Source organism: Patiria miniata, unplaced genomic scaffold, assembly GCF_015706575.1.
Source record: "Patiria miniata isolate m_02_andy unplaced genomic scaffold, ASM1570657v1 HiC_scaffold_8, whole genome shotgun sequence".
In the NCBI taxonomy this organism is placed as follows: Eukaryota; Metazoa; Echinodermata; class Asteroidea; order Valvatida; family Asterinidae; genus Patiria; species Patiria miniata.
The window spans coordinates 13,835,033-13,855,099 of NW_024037075.1; the positions used below are offsets into that span (position 1 = coordinate 13,835,033).

At 38.9% G+C, this 20,067-nt stretch overlaps 1 protein-coding gene across 1 annotated transcript; it reads left to right on the top strand.

Moving 5' to 3' along the window:
• Window positions 1-1,515: 1,515 nt before the first annotated feature.
• On the top strand, window positions 1,516-18,838 carry LOC119719773 (NACHT, LRR and PYD domains-containing protein 14-like). The gene is made up of 4 exons (XM_038189262.1): window positions 1,516-1,591; window positions 11,523-11,647; window positions 13,193-13,312; window positions 14,287-18,838. Exons 2-4 carry the CDS (start codon window positions 11,557-11,559, stop codon window positions 16,656-16,658), a joined length of 2,583 nt encoding a protein of 860 aa, XP_038045190.1. The 5' UTR covers window positions 1,516-1,591; window positions 11,523-11,556; the 3' UTR covers window positions 16,659-18,838.
• Window positions 18,839-20,067: the final 1,229 nt, after the last annotated feature.

Here is a 20,067-nt window from a genome sequence, read left to right on the forward strand (position 1 = left end):
GCTTTACCCGCAGACCACGAATCAGTGCCCTTAACCACGAGGCCACAGTACTCCACAGATAACAATTCGGTAGAGTACTTTGGGATAAATGCAAATGATACTTTGTACCTAAACAAACAAAAAAGGAAAACATAACATGCATCTCGTTTCGCCCCAAGGGTTCATTGGCGGCCGAGGTATAATCACCGTGAAGCTGACAGTGAGAAAAACAGAGTTTCTGTAGTTGAAACCTTTTTGTTAAAATTCTACGATGAATTAAGAAAACAATATATTTTCGGAATAGTTCTCGTTTAAATTAAAGTTTAAGTGCAATTTGTTTTGGGCGAATTTCCACAAATGTACATTTCAAATCGTGATAAAATGTCTTTTTTCCCCCTGCGAGTTTTGCTATAGTCTATATTTTTCGTGTTTGGTTTTATGATGAGAGTATGGAAACACATCGATTTTTTTTACATTTGGAACCCCCTATTTATTGGTGGATGCTAAATTTGGTGATAAGAAAACAAAGCGCAAGGATTCTAGCACTGTCCAATCAGATTGTCTTTCACTGCTTGCACTTGCATTATACCAAAGAAACTCTAACGAGCTTGATTACCTCCAATTAACGCAACCAAAAATAAGCACGACAGCTTTGGGACTTTTCTGTACCTCAAAAGATTAACACTTTTAACGTGTTATTGTTGAATGAACTGTCGCTCCTTTTTAATACCATATATCATCCCGTCCAGCCCCGCCCCGCCCCGCCCCCTCCCATTGTTGGTTTAGGTGTATGCTATTTTTTGTACAATTATGGCTTACTTTTAAACGAGGTCAATCTATTTGTTTAGCAATAATGTAAATGATTTTGTTTTGTTTGCGGAATGTTTTTGGCTGTTAAGATCCAACTTACACAATACGAATTAAATGTGCCGTCTTCTGCCTTTCTGTTTTCTGAAACTGAAAATATATTTCACCTATTCCTTCCTCCATGGTTGAAATAATGAAAACCTCGATTTATTTAAGGGGGGGGGGGGTAGGCCTACTCTAGAAAACCTCCTCCACGAGACTAGTATTGATTTTGATTGTTGGCTTGAAGTTTTCCAATTTAGTTCTTAAATTCCAGCCACTCGTGGTTCGGGGGACGAATAAATTGGCGTACGTATTGCTGTTCGTGTGAACCGGTGGCTTTGCAGTGTCTTTGATGGCAATTATTGCCTTGTTTGGATCAAATATCACCCGACGCAAATTCCATCTTGTTTGGATCTAATTTTCTGCTGCTCTGACAAAAGAAAAGCGGATGTCCGCTTTTGGTCTGCCCAGCCATTACAGAAAAACATGACCTGTATCTCTGGTAACAGAAAACCAAAAAGCTAAAAAATTGAACCTTCAAAAACTTTTAAACTGCTGTCTGCTATTTTTGACAGCTAACAGCCTAGCTGAGCATTATGTGACGTTTGCTGCCCTTCGCTCAGTTTTTTTTATTAACAGCGCCCTCTTGCGCCAATGGTGAAAACAAAAATACATACATGACATGTGCTCAATAATATATGCATGAAGTACCCTGAACTTGATGGGACTTTGGAGGTAGGAAACTGCTCTTTCGGACATTCCCGTAAGTAAATCTTAAAGAATAATCATTGAATGAAAATCAGATTTTAGTACGGTCCGACTGAACTGACGAATTATCGACCTTTCTACCGATTCTTTTATAAAAAGTAAGAATACCAATGTTGTTTACTTTAGTTAATGTTGATAATCAACAGAACAGGGGGAGTCGAGTGCACGCAGCGCCTGCAGCAATCATGCCAGCAGCATAGCCAGCAAACAAAAAATGATACATGTACACATGTCCATTGTGGTGGTGGTGGTTGGGGGGGGGGGGGATTGGGGGAGGGGGGGAATTGGGGGAGGGGGAGCATGATGCTACATAGCTAGGATGATCCTAGCCCCAAATGTGGCCTATTTACTGGACTGCCTCCGTAAACATAGGCCACACATCCACATGTACAAAAATCGTGTCGACGGAGCCAAATTTTGATTTTCACATTTAGGCTTAGTTTGTAGGTTTTTTTTGCTTTAGAAGCATACTCACCCTCTTTACAGGCTAATCAGAAAGTGCTGCCTTTTTCAGATGTCTAATTTTTGTGAAATTTCATGTTGAAATTTTGATACGCAAACGTGTAAAAATGAATCTGGAAATTTCACGAAAAATATACATCTGAAAAAGGCAGCACTTTCTGATTAGCCTATAAAGAGGGTGAGTATGCTTCTAAAGCAAAAAAACCCTACAAACTAAGCCTAAATGTGAAAATCAAAATTTGGCTCCGTCGACACGATTTTTGTACATGTGGATGTGTGGCCTATGTTTACGGAGGCAGTCCAGTAAATAGGCCACATTTATGGGGCTAGGATGATCCTAGCGTTATGTTTTATGCATAACGCTAGGAAACATACAATAGCAAAACTGGCAATATTTTTTTCATATAAGAAAAGATTTATAATATATTAAATACTGAAGTATAACTAATACAGTATGAAGAATAGACCTTTAATGCACCAAATGATGAAAAGATGGATATGAAAATCATGACCACTCACGTTTTTCCAGCTATTTTTTGGAGGTCTGTTTTTGTCAACTCGCACTGAAGCACACTCAAAATGACTGTCGAGTGTAAACACATGTCACAGGTCAATGCAGGTACTTTGCATTAAGTAGCACGCATTGTTTACCAGCGCCAAGCAATGGTCGGGTGCGCTTCCACCGCCACCATTATTTTTGCATGTTTTATGTACTACACCAGACGACTGTTTGATGTCGATAATTAGTCCAGATGTGCATCAGCAATGAAAGGTATGGGAGGCACGCGAGGATTGTAAAGTTAACTTTCAAACAAGCGGGTCAAGAATAACAAACTATTGTTTTGCTCACCTGTAACACCCGATGGTAGAAAAGGAAGACACTATGAGGTATTTCGACTTACCTCGAACTAACACTTTGCTGAAGGTAATAACATAAAATCGAATGAAGTATTAGAATAATATAAAATAATGCATAAATAAAATTATCTTTTATAGCGAATATTAAAGTTGTACATAAAAACGACTGTTTCGTGTAATGATACGTGCTCCTTGGGTAAGGGTGTGTTCAAAGCCCTTACTGTCGTACGGCGCGGATCGGAGCACGTATCATTACTCGAAACAGTCGTTGATAAAGCGCGACTTGTTTTTCTTCGATCGACTATTTTGCTGTTTTTTCCCTAAAATTTTCGCTGTTTGGGAACAATATAAGGGGTCTGATGGAATATCATGAATGTGTAGATCAATCCAGGGTAACTGTCTCTCTCATGTGTATTCTCTTTACCGGTTTTTGGGGGTCTTTCTGTCCTCGCGTGGGTTTGTGACTATGCTACTGTGACGGTGTCACCAAAGTATGGCAAATCGGTGGAGCGTTTGTATGGAGGGGTACCCGTAATTCAACGCTCCACTCAGTAGAGCTAATTTTGCATGCACATGTAGTGCAGATCTGAGTTGAAGCAGCCGGTCAAAACTGATTGAAGTGTCTGGAACAGCGGTACGTTATACGCATGACATCGATAACCATGACGTCGCATGAGCCGGCCAATGATAGTGCAATACGTCATTATGAATATTTATTTTCTTATGAATATTTAGTTTATTTCAATGGATACTTTAAATACGTCCAAAGATTAATCATTGCAACAGCGATCGTGCGCGGCCTAGCGGTTAAGAGTCTCGTGTATCAAGCAAGCGTCCGAGGTTCGAATCTCGATGAAGTAAGTGACTGATTGATAAATAGAATTTAAGGAAAGGAGCGGGTGAGAGTAGAGGAGGGAAAGTGGAGGGAATAACCGTAAAAGATGTAACTTTTGGCACTAGAAAATTAATTGAAAAAAGTGGTGATCGGGTAGCCGAATTTTTCCGTAGACCCTTCAAAACTATGTACGCGATCCTACTTCTACGTAGCCCGGTCCATAAATTAAACGCAGTGGCTATGGCTATCCTCCAAAGCCTCGAGTGCAAAACATTCGAGTGCAAAACTAAGATGCAAACCCGCAACCTCGCGGTGCAACATCCTACCCTCTAGGCCTATCGACTGAGCTGTTGCACTGCTCGCTAAAACGTGGGGAAACAAATAATTTTATACCTGCGTGCATATCAAAAAAGTATCGTAGAGGGCGCTAAACAACGGCTGCTGTAACGAAAGCCACTTCGTAACTTAAACTAATGTGGCCTAGTCCCACTAACTGGGGCGCCAGCTCCATTTTCTTTGCCCCAGTGGAATTTTTGGAGAAATTTGCTGGCTAAACTGTGAGTAAAGTGGGCCTGATTTAGTTTTGCACATTTCAGAGCACTCCAGAGCCCTGTCTGGGCCGAGACCAACAAGAGACCAATATAAAAATGCACTTGCAGTTGTTACCTAACGAAATCCAAATCCCCCAAGAATAACCGCCGTTAATGTTCCATCGTTCTGGCGACCCTTGCACCGGCTGCGCTGACGTACATAATCTGACTACTACGTTGAATTGGCTACGGCTAGCTTTGGCAGAAACCTCGTGCGTTTGCGCATGATCGATTATACGCATAATGGTGACTAGCTGTAGCCACATAATTAGGTCCTCAGCCCAACACCTATTGTTATTGTATGAATTTACTATTATTAATGTTCTCAGCATATTCTTCTCCAGAACTGTCTGTTAAAATGAAAACATATGAACTTCAATTGTCAATACATGAATGCACAACCCACTGAACATGTGCTTTTTTGCAATTACGTCATTATGACGTCATCATGGGTCACGTGAAGTCACTTCAAAAAATAATAAATTTAATCTTTGAGACCGTGAGAGACCGGAACTTGAATTTTGCGGGAATCGACATGATAATTATATGCTCTTCAATTACTCTTGTGAGCGTAAAATCACATGACCCTTCCTTCCGGTCGAAACCCGAAGTGCCTAATAATTCAAAAGTGGAAAAAGATATGAACTTGCTTTCATCTTTTGATCGGTGACACCATCAAGTGTGTCGAGCGCCCTCTAGCGGCAGGTTAAAAAATGTCCAAAACGCATTTTCAGTTGATGTCTGTGGCGAAATTTGCGGTAATTGCTTCAAAATTAATATACATAATGACCTTAATGCAGAAAAGACCTGTGCGCGAAAAAAAAATAATTACGTCATCAGACCGGAAGTTACAATGAAAAGATCTTTTTTCCTTTGAAAATTGCTAAAAAATCAACCGTCAGAGATATAATCCAGTTTTGTGCTTCAAATGGCACTTTAATAATTGGTTTAAAACTTCCCAAGGTTTCGTTACAATAAATTTACTAGAAGATGCCCTGCAGCCCCCTTGAAGTTTGAAGTTGAACACGCCTACGCATTGAAACGCTCATTTAATGCCACGTACATTGTGTGTACAGCAAATGGGGATAATTGCGTACAAAGGGAAAATCCTGAAAAACAGTGTGCTGCGATTGCGTAAAAGGGAACTTCATATGATACTCAAAAATTGGGCTGGCAAAAGCGCCCAATTGGGCGCTTTTTTTAATTGGGCGCTTTTTCTAAAAACATGCGCATTGGGGTAAAGAGGGTATGGCGAGCAATATCTTTAGAGATATGAGCTATTTAATGGGTTTTTGTAACAATTGTACTAGATAAGTTTACAGTACAGCAGCATACGCGCGTGCAGATCCTCACCTGACTCTTTTTAACTATCCTCTGTATAATTACTCCAAGCGCTACTTTTCAACCCTCAACATCAACATCAACAATCAACAATCAACATTAACATCAACAATCAATATCAACAATCAACATCAACATCAACAATCAAAAGCGACATCAACAATCAACATCAACATCAACAATCAACAGCAACATCAACAATCAACATCAACATCAACAATCAACATTAACAATCAAGAACAACAACCAACATCAATCAACAATCAACAATGTGAAAAAGCCAAACCTCTAGCCCAACACCGTGTGTTTGTCCTCAAACTCTAGTTCTTTTTATTCTTCAAGACACATTTCTTCTCCAGAACTGTTTGTTAACATGAAAACATATATGAACTTCAATTGTCAATACATGCAATTACGTCATCATGACGTCATCATGGGTCACGTGACGTCACTTCAAAAAATAATAAATTTATTCTTTGAAATTCAATATAAAATCAACAGTGAGAGACCGGAACTTGAATTTTGCGGGAATCGACATGATAATATATGATCTTCATTTTATCTTGTGTGCGTCAAATTACGTGACCCTTCCTTCCGGTCGAAACCGGAAGTGCCAAATAATTTAAAAGTGGGAAAAGATATGAACTTGCTTTTAACGATGTTAGAGTCTGCCTGGATTGACCTTTCAAAAAAAAAGATCGGTGACGTCATGAATTGTTTGAGCGCCCTCTAGCGGCCGGTTAAAAAAATGTCAAAAACGCATTTTCAGTTGATGTCTGTTGCGAAATATGCGGTAATCGCCAAAAAATTCATATAAATAATGACCTTAATACAGGCAACACCTGTGCGTAAAAAAAAAATGATTACGTCATCAGACCGGAAGTTACAATGCCTAATAATTTTAAAAGGGAAAAAGATATGAACTTGCTTTTAATGATGTTAGTGTGTGGATGGTTGACATTTAAAAAAAACGTGATCGGTGACGCCAAGAACAGTTCGAGCTCCCTGTAGCGGCAGGTTAAAAAAATGTCCAAAACGAATTTTTAAGTGGATGTCTATGACGAATTTTGTGGTAATTGCCTCAAAATGAATATACATGATGACCTTAATGCAGACAAGACCTGTATGCGCAAAAAAAATTGATTACGTCATCAGACCGGAATTTAAAAGGAAAAGACCTTTTTTCCTTTGAACATTCCTGGAAAATCAACCCTGAGGGATTTAATCTCTTTTTGTTGGTTAAATGGCAGATTAGAAATAGGTCTAAAACTTCCTCATGTTTCGTGCCAATAAGTGAACTTTTAGATGTCATGCAGCCCCCTTGAAATGTGAAGTTGACGACGCCGTATACGTCTTGAAACGTTTGTTCCGGACAGAAACATTTATGAATGAACGTTTGTTTACATTCGTTGCAAGTGCCGATGGAGGGCGTTCTTTCAGTAACCAAGTAACGAACACGTAAGTGAAAAGCGACATGACGCGTGACGGCTGTCATTGATCGGAAAGACTTCATTTTGGGAGAACTGTGGTAGTTTGAGGCCACAAACTGAACTGATAATTGACTCTACTATCAGCTGAGTAAGATCACTTTGATTGGTTGTGTTTGGAAAAATGGAAACATATAAGAACTTCATTTGTCAATTCATGAATGCACAACCCACTGAAGATGTTCTTTTTTGCAATAACGTCAACATGACATCATCATGGGTCACATGACGTCACTTCAAAAAATAATAAATTTATTCTTTGAAATTCAATATAAAATCAACCTCGAGAGACCGGAACTTGAATTTTGCGGGAATCGACATGAATCTTGTGCGCGTAAAATCCGTGACCCTTCCTTCGGTCGAAACCGGAAGTGCCTAATAATTTGAAAGTGGAAAAAGATATGAACTTGCTTTCAACGATATTGGGGTCTGACTGGATTGACCTTTCCAAAAAAATAATGGGTGACGCCATGAAGAGTTGGAGCGCCCTCTAGCGGCAGGTTAAAAAACATCAAAAACTCATTTTCACTTGATGTCTGTGGCGAAGTTTGCGGTATTCGCTTCAAAATTAATGTTCATGATAACTTTAATGCAGACAACGGCTGTACGCGAAAAAAAAAAGAGTAGGTCATCAGACCGGAAGTTACAATAAAAAGTCCTTTAAACCTATTTTGCTAGTTTCACACACCATTTTGGACCTCTGTTGGTAGCCCCTGGGGAGCCCTTATGTAAACCAAACTCCACTCCCTGCTCCACAGTCCCAGCGAGATAATGACTTGGGGTTAAATGAAATACCACCTGTTAGCCACACAGCTTTCTGGAACTATACTCTCTAATGAAATGTGGTTTTATGCTAGCATAACAGTAACAGATCGTTCTCAGCCATTTATTCACGGATTTTCACATTTCACCATATAAAACAAGTTAACATTTCAGGTACATCATTAATATAATACTTTTGTTGGCCGACAGATTAAATTTAGCAACCAAATATTATGCTTGAAATCTCTCAGGCAGAGTGACCTTCACTCCTATTAGGAATCAATTATAAGATAAGTGCTTATAAATATCTTAATCTCTTAGGGCAGCTAGGCTCTCCAAAATGGTGTGTTCCAACCGGAGTTGCCTATATGGTTGGTCGGGTTGGTCTTAGGACGAGTGTTCACGTCATGCCACACACATCAACTCAAAATATGCATGTTTAAATCCATGTTTGACTTTTTCAACATGCCGCCAGAGGGCGCTCTAACATTTGATAACGTCACCTGTAAATTTTTTGTACAGTACTGCCTAGGCAGACACTCACATCGTTGAAAGCAAGTTCGCATCTTCTGCCAATTTCAAATAATAAGGCACTTCCGGTTTGGGCCGGAAGGAAGGATAAAGTGATTTTGCACTTAATACCAAAAATGAAGACCCTGCAATATTGTATCGATTGCCATAAGAAACAAAATCAAATCTGTAGCATTTGATTTTATATTGATTTTCAAAGATTAAATCTAGAAATCTTTGATTGCTTGCAATATGATACTTGATGACGTCATTGTGATGTTATTACCAGAAATTTCAAGAGCTATTTCAACTGTGCTATAGCCCAATCTGGATTATATCTGTCACGGTTGATTTTTGAAGGTTTAAAGGTCTTTTTATTGTAACTTCCGATCTGATGACGTAATCATTTTTTTTCGCGCATATGTCTTGTCTGCTTTAAGGTCATCATGTACATTAATTTTGAAGTGAATACCGCAAACTTCGCCACAGACATCAAGTGAAAATGCGTTTTTGATGTTTTTTAACCTGCTGCTAGAGGACGCTCTGACATTTGATGACGTCACCTGTAATATATTTCTGAAGTACAGCCTAGGCAGACACTCACATGTTTGAAAGCAAGTTCGTATTTTCTGCCAATTTTAAAAACTAAGGTACTTCCGGTTTTAACCGGAAGGAAGGGTCACATGATAGAAAGTGATGGTGGTCAAAAGGTGAAAAGTAAAAGTTAAACAGAAGGACAATATTAATCTTAGGGTTTAACACTTTTGAAATAAATTAGAATTATGAGCTTTTAAGAAAAAAAAATTGAAGTGATAGCTGATAAGGACTGCATTAAAGCAAGCCCGACTAAATCTAGAATGCATCAGCGGTAGGTAGATACATCTTCGCATTGTACTGAATAAGGATAAGATTTGTTGGGTGTATAGCCAGTATGAATTAACATGCAATACTGGCCTGAGTTTGACAGGCTAGGAAAGCAACATGTGATGGTGAGCTTGTCTTACATACGCAGTGTGGACTTCCGAACAAAAGACGTGAAAGTGATGGTGGTCAAAAGGTGAAAAGTAAAAGTTAAACAGAAGGACAATATTAATCTTAGGGTTTAACACTTTTGAAATAAATTAGAATTATGAGCTTTTAAGAAAAAAAAATTGAAGTGATAGCTGATAAGGACTGCATTAAAGCAAGCCCGACTAAATCTAGAATGCATCAGCGGTAGGTAGATACATCTTCGCGTTGTACTGAATAAGGATAAGATTTGTTGGGTGTATAGCCAGTATGAATTAACATGCAATACTGGCCTGAGTTTGACAGGCTAGGAAAGCAACATGTGATGGTGAGCTTGTCTTACATACGCAGTGTGGACTTCCGAACAAAAGACGTCCACATAATGTAGGTAGCAGCGACGAAGTGTGGACTTGCCCACGTCCACACAGTGTTTCCCCATTTCTGGAAAACAGGTTTAGAGGCATTTTTGGGTTAGGTTTATCTGTAGCAGAATGAAGAGAAACACTAAAGGGAATCATTGAAAAAAAATTGGGTTGTAAGAGTTTTCACAGTTTGAGAAAAATGAGTTTTTCCACTGGTTTTCCTTAACTACACGAAAAGAAAGGAAAGTCCACACTAGGTATGTGAAACAAGTCTGGGTGTGCCAACGTGTGTTCACGGTGGCCATGAAGTTAGCGCGCATGCACATGAAAGGTAAAACCTAGTTACACATAGCAAAAAAAGTGATCTAAGGTTTCGCACCCTAATTTCTGTAAAACTTTTTTTTGCTGGATAAGTTACATTAAAAGTGAGGAAAGTATCGTTGAGTGTTCAGAGCACATTTAATGAGCACATTCAGGCTAAATTATCGCTTATTGTTTAATTTCTAAGCGATTCGGCTTAAAAATGTTGTATAATAATCTTACGACACTCTTATTTCGATGAATTGTTCGAGTTTCGTGAAACAAAAGTTGGTGTATATTTACTCAATTTTCTAAGTGAGAATCTGTTTTTGTTTTCAAATTATGGTTCCTTGATTTATTACAAGCATACAAAATTAAGCAAAATTAAGAGTGAACCATATACAGTGATCTCAGGTTACAAATAGCAAGTCCTATGAACCATTGGAAAGTCTAGTGGTTTGGTAACCTGTTGAACTTTCAGCTAGTGAACTTCTTGTATCGATGGTACCACACGGTACCGAGACTGAAAAGCGGCGGATGTGCGTGCAATAAAATGTTGAACAAAAACAAATCAACATGCCACGGATGTCACAAAGGCAAAGCGAACTGATCCCGGATGAAGAGTGAAGCATATACAGTGATCTCATGTTACAAATAGCAAGTCCCTTGGACCATTGGAAAGGCTAGTAGTTTGGTAACCTGTTGAACTTTCGGCTATGACTTTCTTGTATCCGTGGTACCACATGGTACCGAGACTGAAACACGGATGTGTGTGCAATAAATCATGTTGAACAAAAAACAAATCAACATGCCACGGATGTCACAAAGGCAAAGCGAACTGATCCCGGATGAAGAGTGAAGCATATACAGTGATCTCAGGTTACAAATAGCAAGTCCCTTGAACCATTGGAAAGGCTAGTAGTTTGGTAACCTGTTGAACTTTCGGCTATGACTTTCTTGTATCCGTGGTACCACATGGTACCGAGACTGAAACACGGATGTGTGTGCAATAAATCATGTTGAACAAAAAACAAATCAACATGCCACGGATGTCACAAAGGCAAAGCGAACTGATCCCGGATGAAGAGTGAACCATATACAGTGATCTCAGGTTACAAATAGCTGCACTGACTGATAGTCAACTGTGAATTATTCTGGTGCAGTTTCTAACTTTCCAATTCCAACTCACTGGCACACCATTAAAATAAAAGGTCTTGTTGTTTCCTTTAATTTCATACCACATTTGAGCTTGTGATTCATGTAGCTCTAAAGATCACTTCCGCGTGGAATTTCTAGTCTTTATTCCAAACATAAATGGCATTGTAGGTACAAGTTTTCATGCTAAAGAATGAGATTGAAGCTGGAATGAAGACCAGTGTGTTACAGCTTTTCATTTATCATTGACAAACAGGACCTCCATTTGTGGCTGGGTGATCCAAAGTACCATGGCTGCTCAATCTGAAGCAGCCTGCCAGACTGCTGTCCCTACCACGATGCAACAGGAGGCACAGGTACCCACCCCCTCAGCTGCAACAGGTGAGTACATTTAGTAGCTAGACCATTTGCATGGGGTCAATGAGGGAGGGAGGGGCATTAACTCCCCCTCTCCACTCAACTCACACATTCACACACTCCCCAAGATTTTTTTGAAGTTGCAGGTTTCAACTTTGGACAATCAGATTTCTCTATATACATGTATCTTCTTTAAAGGTAGAGTAGATCATTTGCAGCTATCCAAAAAGTAACTGACCAAATTATTTTTGAAAGCTTACTTTGGTTTAAAGATAGTAATTGGACAAAGAAGACATTAAAAGAAGTCATTACCAAAGATTGTGAATTGAACAATTTTTGGAAATTTCCATTAGTAGTTGGTTTGTAATTGGGTGAATCCGTGAATGGGTGCGCGTGAGCATTGACATGATGCACATGCGTGCGTGGTTGCTATTACTTGTTTGGTCAGTGCGTGACATAGCGTCGTTGCAATCGGCTGCAATCAATTCAAAACAAGGTTCTGCAACTTTGATTTGAAATCGAGATCCTGAAAAATGATTTTCTCGGAATAAACAGCATTCACTGAGCTGAAAGTTCAGCAGGTTAGTTGTTGAGCACCCATCTTTAGATTTTGAGGACTGTTGTTGCTTCAAAAGAAACAAATGCAAATATGAGGCCAAACAAAAAAATGGTGTGTTTACGCCGAATCACCCACCTCAAATTGTTTTTAATTAGGTGAGGCAAGTTTTAATCAATTTTGCTGGCCAGGCACAAAATAAACATGATTCCTTGCTCTATACTAATACTATCATGATTCTCCATAATCAGCATCCCCCCCCCAAAAAAAGTGGTGAAATAAATTTTCCGACCTACCGACGCTATTTTGAAAGGCATGTAATCGGAAGCAAAAGTGTTTTTTTTCTTCACCTTAATTTCTTAATTTGAAACTTACTTGTAAATGTAATCCATACTTTTCTAGTTCAGGAAGCTAAACACAGGTTGTGAAATGTTGATTTTTTTTAAGTTAACAATTTTGATTTTTTCTTTAATTACAAAAATATTAGGGGCCTACAGGATCTCCTCTGAATTTTAAGGAGAAATCTTAAGTTAAAGACCCCCAGATTTGCTCTAAAATGCACCAGAGAGCTTCCAAAGTTCAAAACCCCAGGCCATGGCTTCGCAGGTTGTTGAATCGCAGCAGAACTTCCCCACAGGTTGCAAAAATCCTGGGGAGAACCCTGGGACGGTACAAATTTATAATTTGGAATGAAGTGTATTGATTGAATATCTTGAATGCTTGAATAATTGAATAATTTTTTTATACATTTTTTTTTGCGAAAGAACACACATGGGCATGCAGAACTGAAATGAAAAAAAAAAATACAAAATAAAATTGTTTCCCTACCTACCTACCTGGATTTTTTTCAGGCCGTTACCGTAAACACACCATTTTTTTGTTTGGCCTGACAAATGATCTACATGTGTAGAGAAGTCTCTACCTTCCAAAAACGGACAACTGGAGATGTACTAAAGTACATGAATCATTTTGTCGGTATCCTTTAAAGGATGTTTGAATTCTTCTGATTTTAGATTCCCCAAAACAAACTGGAGCCATCGGAAACATGGGCACAGTCAGCGGTAGAAACAATCCTATCATTACTGGTTCAGGTGAAGTTACTGTCACTTACAACTTGTCGTCAGATGGAGCAGGTAAATATGATCTTGTTTGTTACACTACTTGATATCTATATTATCAGATATTATTGTATATTTTGTAGGGGAGGGGGATGGAGATGATAGACTACACAAACATGGACACAAAAGACGGATTGCCAATTCCACGAAAGAGTCTACATTTTTTGTTGCTACGATATAAACCAGTTTGTAATAAGATATGGTGACAACATTAGGAGTCTTGTAATGTGTTCTTTATATACCCACACCAAATGGCACCCCGTATTGTGTGTGTCACATTGGGAAGAAAAAAAAGTGGGGGGGAAAAATGGAATCAAGTTTTGGAGGCCTCCAAATGCAGTTACCAGTTTTTTGTCTGAATTTATTGTTGTCAGTGTAAAAAAAACCAATGTGTAAATACTATGAAACGACATCTGACAAGTTTGTGTCCAACAGATGGTACAAAAGCCAAAATATTCATTTGATTATTTTTTTTGGGGGGGGGGCAAATTTATTTTTTACACTGCCTTACTAACGAACTGTAAATCTCAAGTCACCATTTCTTTTATATGTTTGCCTCAGTAGAGGAAGACTATTCAATCATTTCAGAAACAATGTTAAACTGAAATAATACATGTACATTCAATATAGGGTTTTGCCCTCCACCGACATACATGTATTGTATAAACACTGTATAGACAAATCTGGGGGCAGCCATTTACTGCAGTGTCGAAAAAGGCTCGCGCGAGTTGCGCTCAGGTATGTATACCCACACTTCGGGCTCCTTCCACCAACAGGAATACCAAAATGCGCGCGCCTCGTCTTTAAGAACGCGAGCAGCATGCGCGTGAGCGTGACACCACCGCAGTAAAAGCTGATTCTGATCACTGGATTCCACAATACTGAGTGTTGTCTCGAGTGTTCATGAGAAAAAATCACTTTGGTGGGACTCGAACCCATGACCTCCTGCTTACTATAACATGTACTTGTTGCTTGTTTGACCTCAACAGGAGTAAATCCACAGAGTCAGAAACCAGACCAAGTATCGAGAGTGGGGGATCTCAACCAAGAAGTCGGTAACAAGGCCAGGGACCTTTTAAGGAAATGTTACAAGACAACGGGTAGCTATGTTCAGTTGAACCCTGGGGTTCCCGATGATCAAAGACCCATTGTTGGCATTTACACTAAATTGCGGGTTAGAACAAAGAAAGGTACTGCAGAAGAAGAATACTCTGAGGAAACTGTATATTCCACAGAGTATGACAAAATATTTAAAGATTGGCCTGAAACTGAGTTCAATCGTGCTATTTTATTTGGCATTGGTGGTGTGGGGAAGTCAACCATTTTTGACAAGATTGCATATGACTGGGCTGATGAGGCATGTGAAATCCTGAAAAGATTCAAGCTTGTCTTTCTTTTAAAAATGTATGCCCTGTTTCAAGAATCCGATCTTGTTGATTCCATTTTTGATCAACTTTTAGGCGTAAAGTCAGGAGTAGCCAAAGTTGAACTTGATAAATTCATTCAGGACAACTCAAATAAGGTCTTGATACTTTTGGATGGTTTTGATGAAATGAGGACCAAAACACTTGATGCAGCCTCATTCGGGTCTATCCTAAAAGCGCTTAGTAGAACAGAATACAGGGATTGTTTCATTATTGTGTCAACGCGCCCCTCTCATCTTGAGACACTGATGTCAAAATCACTTGTCCGAAATCCTTGCACACACGTAGAGGTTCTGGGGTTTACCAAAGAGGATGTTAATGAATACATTCTGAAATTCTATTGCGAAGATCCTGATAGTGGCAGTGCACTGATCCAAAACATTGAAAAATCCAACACGCTGCTCGATTTCTACACGAATCCAATGCTTCTCCTTCTCATGTGTTTGTTGTGGAGGGAGAAAAAACAACTCCCCGAAACAACTTCACGCCTCTTCACTGAGGCAGTTGATTACATGTTCACAAGAAAAGGATATAGCTCCGAAGATGCATCAAAAACAGTGATTGCTATAGGAAAAACTGCACTGAGTGGATTCGTAAGTGCCGACCAGAATTTCTCATTTCAAAAAGATGAGTTTGAACAAAATGCGCTGGACCTGGCACTGAAAGCAGGCATCCTAACCCAGCAGAGAGTTATCAAAAACCTCAAATGTCAAAACAACATACAATTCATGCACACGACTATTCAGGAATACTGTGCTGGTAAATACTTGCAAAGTGTACATATGTCAAACCCGGGATTTGTAAAGCATATGGTGTACAAAGTTGTTCCATTTGGAGAATTTCAAAACAATTTAAGGCAACTATGTCAGACAATTGAGGGTGTTGTTTCAAATGATTTCCTTTTGCGTTTTTGTTGTGGTGACAATGAAAAGTGCATGACTGACATTGTTAGATTGCTTGACCGTAAATTCAACAAGGATCGACATAAGCCCAGGTACCAATCATACGTTATACAATTAATTAGTCGACACTGTTTTTTTGAAAGCCAATCCAAAAAGATCCCACAATGTCTAACCAGCGACTCACTCATCCCATCAAATATCAAGGTGAATAACAATACTGATGTCCGCATTCTCAGGTACCTTCTTAAAATAATCTGTAGGTCAGAAGTCCAGGTGCCACAACTGTCACGCATTGAAACCTTGAAGGTCTCTGAGGTGTCTTCAGTCAGTGGTTTAGCCTTTGCCGTGGGTTACATGAAAAACCTCAGTCATGTGATGCTCTGGAGTTGTCCTTTAGTGAAGGGTGAGCTTGAGAAAATCCTGTCATCACTGAAATGCAACTATCTCTTAACCAGTCTTGACATAGACAATTGCAATACATTGGGAGCTGTAGAATGGGCCCCTCATATCAAACACTTGGCAAGCCTTAAGAAACTTGCAGTGAGTGGTTGCAAACTTCAGAGCACAGACATTGCACACATTGCCTCAGCTGTACATGACATGCCCAAACTTACTGACTTGAGCCTTAGCCTCAACAAGACATTGGGTGAATCGGCTGACTTGTGGGCCAAGGAATTGCCGAAAATGACGCACTTAAATCAGCTGGACCTGGGCTATTGCCATTTGACACAGTCAGACATTCCACACATTGCCTCGGCTGTAGGTAACATGCCCAGACTGACTGAGTTGAATCTTTGTGGCAACTGTTCATTGGGTGAATGTGCTGTGTTGTGGGCCAAGGATTTGCCCAAAATGAAGCGCTTAAATAAGCTGCACCTGGGCAATTGTGATTTGACACAGTCAGACATTCCACACATTGCCTCGGCTGTAGGTAACATGCACAGACTGACTGAGTTGTACCTGTTTTACAACAAGGCATTGGGTAGACGGGATAAGTTACACTCCCTCTTCCCATCACTTAGGGTTATATTTTAATTCTCCCTTGCCAAGCCCACTCTAGAATTACATGTACTAGGCATAACAATATCAAAATGATAACATTCTCAATAAAAGGAAATGAAATTTTACAAGAAAATCAACAAAATCAAAGGGTCTAATGTTTCAATCCTAAGCAGGACCATTTTCTAAGGTAAAACTTTGTAATATAAGACAATAATCTATTCACCATAAAAAAGTATAAAAGTGGGGACTTAAATCACCCCCCTCCCCCACACTTCGAAAACAGACAATTAAAAATGTGTCTTTCCAGGATGTCTGCTTGCAATTAAAACAATTAGCTGTTCACCTTCTACACATGACACTGTAGTTTGTCATCAAAGTCAAACTGACACTCTTAAAGTCCCAGGTCGAAAATAACCCTGCATCCGGGTCAGATTGGACCTGACACTCTTAATTTCTTAAAGTCCTAGGTAAGATATAACACTGCATCCGGGTCAGATTGGACCTGACACTCTTAAAGTCCGGGGTCAGATATAACCCTGCATCCCGGTCAGATTGGACCTGACCCCCTTCTGGGTTAAAATTAATTTTCTTGGTCAAATAAGTGACTCAAGAGAAGTGTTATTTTGACCCTGAAAAGTGTCAGGTCAAATCTGACCCAGATTTGGGTCGAATCTGACCCGAGACTTTTTAGAGTGTCTATGATTTGCTGATTGGGTCAATAAGAATGGACAAGGAACTGTAGATTCGTGCTAAGAATGGACGGGGCGAATCTTGCACAAATCTACAGTTCCAAGTCTATTCTCCGACTTAAACTATTTCTTAAAACAACGGCAGTTTATGCAAATAAGATCCCTGGTATACCACAATCTCCACATTTGTGAATAAGTGTAGATTCCACATCTGGAAACTTTTTGAAGTGACAAACAAAATTACTGTAGACCTCAAATCTCTTCGTGTGTGCATGGAAACATCACTAATTTGAAAACCCAGTGGATATATGGTATTTGTTGATTTCGGAGGCTGTATGGGTGGTTTGGTCCATTTCCAAGTTGAGACTTGTTGGCCTGACAACAGTTGTCTTTATGTATCACATTGAAACAATAAGAAATTCAAACAGTGAGAAGTTATGTGATTATTCCAAGATAGAAAACACACATGTATATTTTGTAAATAATATTTTATTTTTGGAGACTCATTGGCCCAGGTGGCTAATTAATTGTGCCTGTATAACGGTTCCAAAACTGTATTACCCTGAGTAGTTTTGGAATTATTCCAACCACCAATTAGTGACTTTTTTGTAAATATTTTTTTTGAAGAATGTTTGTGTTATATTTTGTTTTTTAGGCTGCCTGAATATTATTGTACTTATGTCAGACATTTAAAAGAGTTGTTTGGGATTATTCCAACCACAAAATACTGACTTTTCTTGAAAATAATGTTTTTAAGATTTTATATTTTGTTCATATTTGTATATGGGTCATTCCACAAAGTTGAGATACAAAGTGTGACATTGGGGTCAAATTTTCAAATTACTTGTACAAGTTTGGATTATGCATTTTTTGATAGCCCATACATTTGTGGTTTAAGTCACATGATTTTGGAAAGTTGGTAAATTTGTACACAATATGTATTTACATGTAATGACTATGGAGAAGTTGTGGATGTAACCAGAGGCTACCGTCCTGTTACATCCAAACCTTGTTTTGTTCATAATACTTCAAATGCTTCAAATTCACACCAAACTTGAGTTTATCATCAAATAGCTTCATTTAAATAATATCCATACTTATATACTTTTAAAGAATGCTAAAATTGTTATTTCCAACAATAACAACAAAAATAATGGTTGTAGATGTAACATGTGGGACACCACTACATCACAATGCGGTATTCTTCACCTCGATATGAATGGAACTAAATGTTGTTTGTGTTTAGAAATGTTGTTTCCAAATCTCTGTTTCAAGGGCAATTGCAGATTGCAGGTCATGATATTCATACTTATTTTAGGCATGACCATGTCAACTGGTTGTGGATGTAACACGGACACCATGTGCCCACAGGCATAAGATTTTCTTCATATTTGGCCAAAACATTTATTTGCTTAGACTACGATCACATTATTTTACAAATACCAGTTCAATCATGAAATATTGGGGTCAATCTGACCAAAATTGCTGCAAAAAGACAACTTTGCACAGGCCAGTTGTGGATGTAACATAATATGAAACACGGGACACCATATGTTACATCCACAACCCATTTTAAATTGTGCATGCTATTTTGGCAAAACATTTTAAAATCTGATATTTATTTTTTTCAATAGAAAGGGTACATTTTTATGCCCCGCGGCGAAGCCGAAGGGGCATACTGTTTCCGCCTTGTCCTTCCGTGGGTGGGTGTGTGGGTGGGTGTGTGGGTGGGTGTGGGTGGGTGTGTGTGTGTGTCCGGACAAATCTTGTCAGCGCGATAACTTGAGAAATACTTAACATATGAACTTCAAATTTGGTTTGTGGATTGTTCTTGGTAATCCTAAGAAGCCTTTTGCATTTGGGGCCAAAAGGCCAAAGGTCAAGTTCACAGTGGCTAAAACAATAGAAATCTTGTCAGCGCAATAACTTGAGAAATACTTAACATATGAACTTCAAATTTGGTTTGTGGATTGTTCTTGGTAATCCTAAGAAGCCTTTTGCATTTGGGGCCAAAAGGCCAAAGGTCAAGTTCACAGTGGCTAAAACAATAGCAATCTTGTCAGCGCGATAACTTGAGAAATAATTAACATATGAACTTCATATTTGGTTTGTGGATTGTTCTTGGTAATCCTAAGAAGCCTTTTTCATTTGGGGCCAAAAGGCCAAAGGTCAAGTTCACAGTGGCTAAAACAATAGAAATCTTGTCAGCGCGATAACTTGAGAAATACTTTACATGTGAACTTCAAATTTGGTTTGTGGATTGTTTTTGGCAATCCTAAGAAGCCTTTTGCATTTGGGGCCAAAAGGCCTAAGGTCAAGTTCACAGTGGCTAAAACAATAGAAATCTTGTCAGCGCGATAACTTGAGAAATACTTTACATGTGAACTTCAAATTTGGTTTGTGGATTGTTCTTGGCAATCCTAAGAAGCCTATTGCATTTGGGGCCAAAAGGTCAAGGGTCAAGTTCACAGTGGCTAAAACAATAGAAATCTTGTCAGCGCGATAACTTGAGAAATACTTAACATATGAACTTCAAATTTGGTTTGTGGATTGTTCTTGGTAATCCTAAGAAGCCTATTGAATTTGGGGCCAAAAGGTCAAGGGTCAAGTTCACAGTGGCTAAAACAATAGAAATCATGTATTTATTCTGAGATTATAGGGATTAGGGATTAATTCATATAAAACCTACAGAAGACACTAATGCTGTCGATGAATGTTCCATGTGACCAAGGTACATGTAAGTTGATGTTAAA